The sequence below is a fragment of the Helobdella robusta genome (assembly GCF_000326865.2).
Source record: "Helobdella robusta unplaced genomic scaffold HELROscaffold_11, whole genome shotgun sequence".
NCBI lineage: Eukaryota > Metazoa > Annelida > Clitellata > Rhynchobdellida > Glossiphoniidae > Helobdella > Helobdella robusta.
Genome location: NW_008703617.1, coordinates 2,420,131 through 2,429,680, shown reverse-complemented (window position 1 = coordinate 2,429,680; position 9,550 = coordinate 2,420,131). Strand labels below are relative to the sequence as shown.

Below are 9,550 nucleotides of genomic sequence, written 5' to 3'. Positions count from 1 at the left end.
TGAGGATCCGAGTTCAATCTCGGTAGAACCTTTCAGAAAGCTCGTTACATGTGTGCATTTTGTCAATGCTTATTATTTTTATTATGTTGATTAAGTATGTTTACAAGTTTTCAGCCAATGCAGATGTCGTTAACTTAATTTTTTTTCCCGTCAAATATCAAAACATTTTCATATTATCATGGAACACACACACACACACACACACACACACACACACACACACACACACACACACACACACACACACACACACACACAGACATCATATTAACAGTATGCTATCCAGGGACGCATGGTCCAGCGTGTGAGAGGGTGTGCACGTGTAGCAACAGCACCTGGTGCCAGCGATCAAATGGTAGTTGTTAAAAAACTTCATTCAATCTAGCCGGGCCGGATGTGAGGGATCGTTACATGTTTTTAGTAGTTTATCGTTTGTGGTTATTCTTATTTTATGTAATAAATGCATTGTATCTTGATGGTGCGTTGTGTGTTTTTGTATGTATGTATGTGTGTGTGTGTGTGTGTGTGTGTGTGTGTTTATGCCTGTGTGTGTATATATATATATATGTGTGTGTGTGTGTGTGTGTGCGTGAATAGCATTGGAATTTAAAAAATTGCATATATATTTTGCAGTGTAAACCTATGAAGTATGGTTCTTTCGTATTGATTTCATGTCGCAGCAATGTTTATTATTCGTTTAGAGTCGGTTTGTTTGTGAGTTTTTTAACAGATTCGTACTCAAGAGATTTCAGCCATGTTGTTACAGTCATAACATTTGAATGAATGGTTGGTGATGTAGTTTGTGGGAGATATTTGTAGTGATAGTTCAACTCTTAATTTTTCTCATCCAAAAATGAGCTAATTTTAACTAATTATTAATAATCTGTGATTACGGATGTTAACTTTGGTGGTGATTTGATTAGATTTAGATATTTTTTGAGATTTTTTTTGAAAAAAAGAAAACATTATAATTAGTAAAGTTGAAAAAAATAATTTAACGTTTTGCGTGAATTTTTTATTTCTAGTTTTATCTTATTCAGTCTAAAATAATTTGATGTATATTTCAAAATTAAAAAAATATTATTAATAAAAAAAATATATAAGTAAAAATAAAATAAATTAGAAAAATATCTCGACCGCCACGAGACAAAAATTTTAATTTTCTGCTCACTCGCCTAAAAATTATTGAAATATTGCTTTGAAGCATGAAAATTCATTTAAAAATAAATTCATTTAAAGACAGTCAAAATGACCGTGTTTAAACAGGTAGGGCAAGAGATGAATGATTTCTTACCATCGCCTTCATTATCGTCGTCATCATCTATCACACATAAAGATGATATTGTATTTACGGTTTTCAAACTAATACTGCATCGCCAAATCATTTCTGAAAAAGAGATTGATAACTTTGAACCGTTTAAAGCAATTTTTATTTATTTTCATATAAAATCGTCGATGATGACCTATCTTGAAAGATTTACCATCGTTAAACACAAAGGTTGTTAATTTTAAGTCATATTTTTAAATTACTTGAGATAAAAAATGTCGCTAGTCTTACTACAAAACATCCATAAAATCTGAATCGATATATTCAGAGTCAGACGGCAAATAGGGACAATTGGAACCAACCAGTCGACCTTTCAATTCTTCAACCTTTATATGAAAAACGTATGATAAATGATATTCCGCATTGAAAGAATTAGAATACATTAACTCATATCTATTTGTTAGAACCTAAGAGATGTTTTAGTGGAGGATGTAAAAGGGTAATTATACGAAATGAATATTCTTTTTATGTTAATTTTATCGAAAAAGTAATAAATTTTATTCAGTAAAGGCGATGCCACAGTGCTAAGTATAAATTGTTGTTTAGGCAAGTGCAGGCAATAAAATCAAAGCTCTTAAGTGGAGTTATTCATTTGTGTTTGATGGTTGCTTTCTACGAAACAAAATTAACTTCAAATCGTTCTATAAATATCCAACTTATATATAACTTGTTAAATAATGTGTCGATCTGTGTGTGTTTGCTTGTATTTATGTGTTGTTCGTGTGTTTGCTGAATATTTCAATATTTCGAAAAGTAATTTATGATTCATATGCATGAATTGGACCAACTTTTTGTGAGAATTAACTATATTTAGATGAAAAATTTCAAATAAACAAGAAGGAACCGTACATTAAAAAAAAAAACATTTCATTAATTTTGATGTACATACAGTAAATTTTCAAAAATATTTTTATACTTTGTTAAAAAGCAAAAAACACAAAAGAATTTTTTTTAGTCAGCGATAAGGCGAAGTTTTGGTTGTAGGCAGAACAATGAAATTCCTCTATGCATACCGGGTGCATACTTCTATGCAATACACATCTTATCGATCAAGACTGTTCGTTTATAAAAGACCGTTAGCACTGAACACATCTGGTATAATATAAAATATTGAACAAACAATTTTTTTTCAAGATTTATTATAAAATATTGTATAAAATAATTAATAAAAAGTAATCTTTAAATATTTTAATCTAACTACGAAGCGTATAAGCCAACCTAGAATGGCGTTTTTGGCTAGCTCTTTGCTAATAATAATTATTATGAGCAAAGTTTCAGGTCAGATTACAGAAAACTCCATAGAAGATATATTCTACATTGTGAAAAATTGCCTGGGAGATATGGTGTGCACCTTAGAAGAAGGAGCGTACAAGTTGGAATCTATCAGAGATAAAGTTTCATGTTCGATTAGGTGTTTGAACATTTGTAGCTGCAATGCATTTCAATTTGATCCAAGCACCAATGCTTGCTCGTTGTTTGTCGACGCCAACATGCTCTTTGTTAACTTTTCCATGCCATGTTCGTCCTATCTTTATAAGGTGTGTGGTTGAAAGTTTTTTTTTATATTAATCTTTTAATTTTTTCATCTACGTTATTATTTAATTCGTTAATAAGTAAGTCATTTTTCAGATTAGTAAAAGTATAAATGCCATTTAATTGCGAATAATTGTCTGTTATTTTATTTCTATCAGAAAAATGCGACAATGATTGAAGGTTTGTTTATAAGTTGAACTTTATTTCGCTTCAATTTGGCTTCTTAAATTTCAAATTATCATCATTTAAATTTTTACGACCAACTTTTTGTAACATCATAACATTTCAAATTTTTCATCATTAAACGAGTGATCGGAAGACTTATCAGGGTAATTTTGTCAGTTTCATGATAAGACTTTTAGAATTTCTTTAGAATAAAAATTTTCTTTCAGTATTTTCCAGGAGCATCAACAGCTAACACACAGTGCATGCAAATACACATGATTCAACGCACCACACAAACTGCACGTGATAAGCGGAAGCCTCCTAGTTATCGAACCCGGTTACTGCAACAGCACCACTAGGCATCCTAGCCATTACACCATCTTAGCACCCAAGCTAAGTAAAAATTATTTTTCCCCAGATGTGAACGCCCTGTATATTGGATGCTACAAGGACAACACGACTCAACGTGATATAAAAGGATATCCCACCACGTCAGGATCGATGACCATTCAGAAATGTCTGACACGCTGCAGAAATCATAATTTTACTTTTGCAGGGCTTCAGGTTGGTCACAATGAGGATAATGACCGTAATTAGAGATGTTGCTAGTGTTAAAAGATGGCGAAAATGATGATGGCGATCGATGTTAATAATTTTTTTAAAATGCGACAACTTTGTGATGGTTTTAATTATGAAGAATAAAAAATTGTAATAACAGTGAAAGTTCAAATGAAACTACAGCTGATGAACAAATTTCTTAAATTTTTGAACTGTTAATATTCACATAAAATTTACCCAAACATTATTTATTTTCCATTTGCAACGTCTTCTCCTCAAAGCCTCATCCAACTTTTTTTTTTACATTTTTTTGATCGTTACTGATCATAATGTTTCATCAAACAGTTGGGAACGAGATGTGCTTGTGGCGATTCGTACGGAAGTTTGGGCTTGGCTTCACCATGCCTCATAACATGTAGCGGAATGGTGACTGAAATATGCGGCGGTCAGAACAAAAACAGCATTTACGGAGGTAGGAGCAGTTTTTTGGATTGTTTTGATTCAAAAATAATTATGAAGGATTGTTAAAATATCACAAATAATTAACTTTGAATCAGTACAGTCATTCACCTACACACACTACACAAGCTCTCTCTCTCTCTCTCTCTCTCTCTCTCTCTCTCTCTCTCTCTCACTCACTCTCTCTCTCTCTCTCTCGCTCACACACACACACACACACACACACACACACACACACACACACACATACTTACACACACACACACATTACGACAACACGCAGTATGTCCGAAAGGCAGATTTGGTACGGCCTGCGAACAGACATGTAACTGCACTGTGGATGGTCACCAGAGTTACTGGTGCAATAGAAACAACGGCACTTGTGTCATCGTACCTTGAAGACATCATCCGTTTTTCATAAACTGGTTTGCTACAAAATGATGACGATGATGACAACTGATTAGTTGCGATAAGATTACTAATAATATAGAAAAACACTGTTATAAATAAATGTTGTTTTTAGTTGAGTATTCACTTTTGTAGTTGCTCTATCTATCTTTATATTAATTATGTTATCAAATTGATGTTGTTACGTAAACCGGAATGTTTTGACAATAAAGATTCTTGAAGCAACACGGTTTTTTTAATTTGAACAAATAAACATACAAACAAACAAAAAAGAAAAAATATATCGCTTAAAACCAAGCCACATTTAAATTAAATTCAACGTTTTACATCGAAAAACAATGTTAATCGTTATTAACTTTATAATATGTAGCACAAATTCAACATTACCATTCATTGAATGACTGAAATTAAACAAAAATATCTCAATTAATTAACTAAATTTATAGTAATCAATCGATAAATTAAAACTATTTACAATTTTTTCAAATTACGTATTTAATTTAAATGCTACATAATTAATCATACAGCGTGAAACATAGGTGTGCATATAAAATCTCAATCTACCAGCACAGTCCTACTTACCTAGGCATAATACACGTCTAATTAAATGCACAAGCCTGCTATCGCATGTCTCGGTGAATGAGATTGTTGCGTGTGTGTGTGCTAATGTTAGTAATGCTATGATCCGAGAAGATACGATTCGAGATTTAGATGATGAATTAGAGAAAGTTAGTTAAAACTTTTTAATAATTTTTTTTGGAGCGTTTTGCATCTTGCATGGAGATGAGCGGATCGGTTGACGATCGGCAAACTGACATTTTTAAAATAAGTAAGCCAGACATCATCACAAACAGCAACAACGTTATGGAAAGCCAATATGTTGTCCCCGACAATAACAGCAGCACCAATTCGAACAACAATACTTTCACTTATAAACCCGGCAGTTCAAGTGACAATGTCAACATCAGTGATAAAGTTTTCAAATCAAGCATGTCCTCCTCATCAAATTTATCATTTTTGAGTGATTCCTTGATGCCGACCAGCGCTTCAGAGATGGGAGACAGCAACCCAATAAACTCGTCAATGGAATCTCCAAAAATGTTTGAAAATAACTTCAGAATATCTTACTCAGATCATGATCTATCATTCCGAAAAGACGAAGCCAGTGGTAAAAAATTGATCTGCTGTCGAAAAAGCAGCTCAGCTCTGAACGACGTGCACGATGATGACGAGGGTGTAAAATGCGATGTGTGTTCATACAAACACAAGATTGCCATGGCCACTAGCTACTGTTCTGTGTGCAGCATAAATCTGTGCAACTCTTGCGCAGAGAAACACGATTCTTTGTCCTTATTTAGGAAACATTCGATCGTGCCAGTCTGCGAGTTGAACAGTTTAAATCTACTGAGATGCGATCAACATGCCAACGAACACGTTAGTCAGGTTGAAGTTGCGAAAACTGCGATATGATTTTGATGTTATTTTTAATATTATATTTTTAATAAAATAATTTTTTTTATTTTGATAATATTTGAGTTCACAGTACGAATTATAACGTTTTTAACTAACTTTTAATTTCAATCGTTTAGGTTTTATACTATTGTTCCAAATGCCTGGTCCCTCTCTGCGCCGTGTGTGCCGTGACTGACCACGCCACACACAATGAAGTGGTTGAAATAAGCAGCATCATGACCAGCAAGAAGGATGCCCTCGAGAAAGGTCTCACTGATTTGATTGAAAAAGTTGCCAAACTTGAGGAATTGTTATTAAAGTTGGACGATATTGAAAGCGTCAAAGAGATTTCGTATAAAAAGTTAAAATCAGAAATTGAAAACCACGCCGATAATATTATCGGAAAGATTCAGCGGAGGAAAATGTATTTATTAGATGAAGTTGAAAAGTCAGATAAGTTCTAATTTATTTTGTTACACTTGTATTGCATATACACTTATAAAAAATTTTATTAACTTAACTTTCTCAAAAACACCGCATATAAAAAAAGTTACGCTAAGCAATTTCCCCACATTTCCAAACAGATATCAACGAACCAGTTTAAAATTGATGAGAACTGATAGAGAAAATCTCTCATTTAATTTGTCAAATATGAAAAGCTTGTGGAAATTCGCGGCAAAATTGATGGAGCCAGGACAAACCGTCCAATTTCTGGCTGCCTATCCCAACTTGACAGGAATGGTATCTAGAACTTTGACTACTCTTGATCCATGGTAGCGTAATTTCTATAAACTTTTAATTTCAAAAAGTAAAGTCACACATTAATTCAAAAGTATGTTAAAGGATTAGCTATTATTTCGGTACAGTTGAATGGCGGAATATTCTGTTTTTGTGTTTTCAATTGATTTTTACATTTTTTTAAATTAAAAAATTCAATAAAGTCTGCCTGGCGAGGCCTCCTGCATGCAAATGTTTGTTCCTTCTGATGACATAAACATTGGTGAGATAGAAGCGTGTGAAATCTCAGTGGACCTGGTTAGGAAGGTATCTGGCATTCAGTCACCACTTCGATCATCTAGTCCTTGCAACAATTCTTCCGATCTTTTCTCCTCCAGTTTCTACATCGAACAACTTGATAACTCTTTAAAAAAGTTGAACATCAGGTATGCTGGATTTTAAAGATGATATCAAATTTATATTTTTTTTTAAAAAGTTAGTTATTTTTGTTAATTAATTTAATTAATTTTTGTTTCGCATTTTGAAACTTTAAGATATCTGAAAAATGCCCAAGTCATCTGGAAAATTGAACAGATTGGTTCAAAAGTAGGAGAAATAAACGAAGTTTACGATGTCGCCATATCCCAAGACGGAGTTGTTTACGTAGCCGAATGGCTGAATCAGAGGATTCAGATCTTTGACGCAATTTCTGGCTGTTCGAAAGTCATAATTGGTCAGAATCAAGTACAGCCTTGGGGCATAACTTTGATTTCTGATGGGCATATTGCCGTTACAGACGAAAAACAAAGAACGGTCAAAATTTTCAACAGGCAAGGTGCAGTGAGTAGGTCGTGGAAAAAGCAACAGTTCGGATGGCCTCGAGGAATTACATGCAGCAAGAATAAAAACATCGTCCTCACTGACACACAACACGGTCGTCACACCGTCAACGTTTTGAACGGCGAAGGAAAATTAATTGTTCAGTTTGAAGGCGGTGGTACCGGGAAGATAAAAGATCAATTTCACTGGCCTCGTTACGTGGCTACTGATTCTCAAAATAAAATAATCGTATCTGACGGGGCCAACCACTGCGTGAAAATATTCGACAAACAAGGACGCTACCTCTTCAAGTTTGGATCGCAGGGAAGTTCGGATGGCTTGTTGAAGCACCCGAGAGGTGTTTGCGTAGATCAGGCGGACAACATCCTAGTAGCCGACCACGACAACGACCGCGTATCGATATTCAACAAGGATGGAAATTTCGTCAGACACGTCCTCAACATTCCCAAGCCGAGAGGACTGGCCTTGAATGAAAGAGGTCTGCTCGTCGTATCCAACAAATCTTCCGTCGTACTTTTTAAAATTTTAGATTTCATGGCGTAGGACATTCGTGAGATTCTCAATAGATGGTTTTTAATTGTAATTTTCTAAAAATATTAATTTCTCTCATTTTATTTCAAAACCTGACAATTAATAAATATACTTAGATTCAACATTTAATTTAAATTCTCCATTAACAAATCAACATTTATTTTAATTTTCAATTATTAAACTGCATAATTTTACCATGATAATTGTACAGAGTCAAAGAAACATCTATATATCAATGAACTTTATACTTAATTTGTTAAGAAACCTAAATTACGAATTACTATTTTATGTTAACAACAGATATTTTTTGGTGAAATGTTAACCCTATCCCAAGACCTTATATGTAATAAATACGATACAGTAATATATATATATATATAATTTTCTATATATATGGATACAGTGTATATTGTCCATATTCATGCGTTATTTAACTATTTAATCGAGACGATTACCTCAATGTTAATAAGAATCAATCAACGTTACGATTTAATAACATTTCGACTTTGAATGTTTTGATTTGTAAAAACAGAATAAAAAACCTTTATATTTGAATTTTTTGTGTTTACACTGGCCTGAGGTTGTCAAGAAAGATGATCGGCTAATAAGATTAGGCACTACCAAGTCAAGCTCTTTGTGAAACTCTCGACATCAGGCATGTTGTACAATTAAGACCAAGTAAAGACACTATACTATCACTTACCTACGTATTTGAAAAGTTTTTCGAAGCTTCTGGATGAATGAATGAAAAAACAAACAGCAAACTAAGAAAGATAATATGCGAGTAAGAAAAATCGAAGATTAGTTAGTAAATAAATTGATTCCTAGGAATATTTTCAGTATTTACGAAAAACACCGGTACTACTTAACTCAAAAACTAGATTCAATAGTTTTACAGGAAATGTATGCATCCGTGCACTTCCAGTGAACACTCCAACAACAACAACAAACACTCCACAACAACAACAAACACTCCACAACAACAAAATTGTCAACAAAATATCTAAATAGTTTTATTTGAAACATGCACAAGTAGTAATAATTATTCTGTCTTGAAATTGAATGACGTTCAACGCTTATAGTAGTTCTATAAATAACATTTCAACAGAAAATAAATTACCAACGGTAAGTAAAACGAAACTGGAACTATTATATATATATATATATATATATATATATATATACATGTATACAACATATATATTGACAATGTACAACTATCCAGTTACAGACAAGAATAATATTTTAATTATAACAACATTGATGACGACGATGATGACGATGGTGATGACGGCGATGATGACGGTGATAATATAATAATAAGCACATTATAAACGAGGTCCCTCAAATATGATTTAATCATTTTAATCGTCATCACCCTTATCGCCATCATCATCATCAGTCTCCGATCAAACCCAAAATGATGATGAATGAACAAAATAAAACGCACATAAAATAAAATTCACAAACATTTCATCACATATATATATATATATATATATATATATCCATAAGAAATAATACATACACAGTAAGTACACACATTTCGTCTAGGATATA

At 33.0% G+C, this 9,550-nt stretch overlaps 2 protein-coding genes across 2 annotated transcripts; both read left to right on the top strand.

Annotated features, from left to right (window-relative positions):
* Window positions 1-2,550: 2,550 nt before the first annotated feature.
* Window positions 2,551-4,441, top strand: HELRODRAFT_167326 (hypothetical protein; the record flags this gene model as incomplete). Its single annotated transcript, XM_009012847.1, has 5 exons — window positions 2,551-2,865; window positions 3,019-3,040; window positions 3,444-3,589; window positions 3,929-4,055; window positions 4,326-4,441. 5 exons carry the CDS (start codon window positions 2,551-2,553, stop codon window positions 4,439-4,441), a joined length of 726 nt encoding a protein of 241 aa, XP_009011095.1.
* Window positions 4,442-6,858: 2,417 nt separating this feature from the next.
* HELRODRAFT_97048 (hypothetical protein) lies at window positions 6,859-8,038 on the top strand. The gene is made up of 2 exons (XM_009012846.1): window positions 6,859-7,065; window positions 7,174-8,038. Exons 1-2 carry the CDS (start codon window positions 6,866-6,868, stop codon window positions 8,000-8,002), a joined length of 1,029 nt encoding a protein of 342 aa, XP_009011094.1. The 5' UTR covers window positions 6,859-6,865; the 3' UTR covers window positions 8,003-8,038.
* The last annotated feature ends 1,512 nt before the right edge of the window (window positions 8,039-9,550 follow it).

Bases quoted from the DNA above. Each gene is read 5' to 3' on its own strand.
- HELRODRAFT_97048 (XM_009012846.1), top strand. From the start codon at position 6,866: ATGCAAATGTTTGTTCCTTCTGATGACATAAACATTGGTGAGATAGAA. The intron at 7,066-7,173 runs GTATGCTGGATT...TGAAACTTTAAG, and splicing joins TTAAAAAAGTTGAACATCAG to ATATCTGAAAAATGCCCAAG.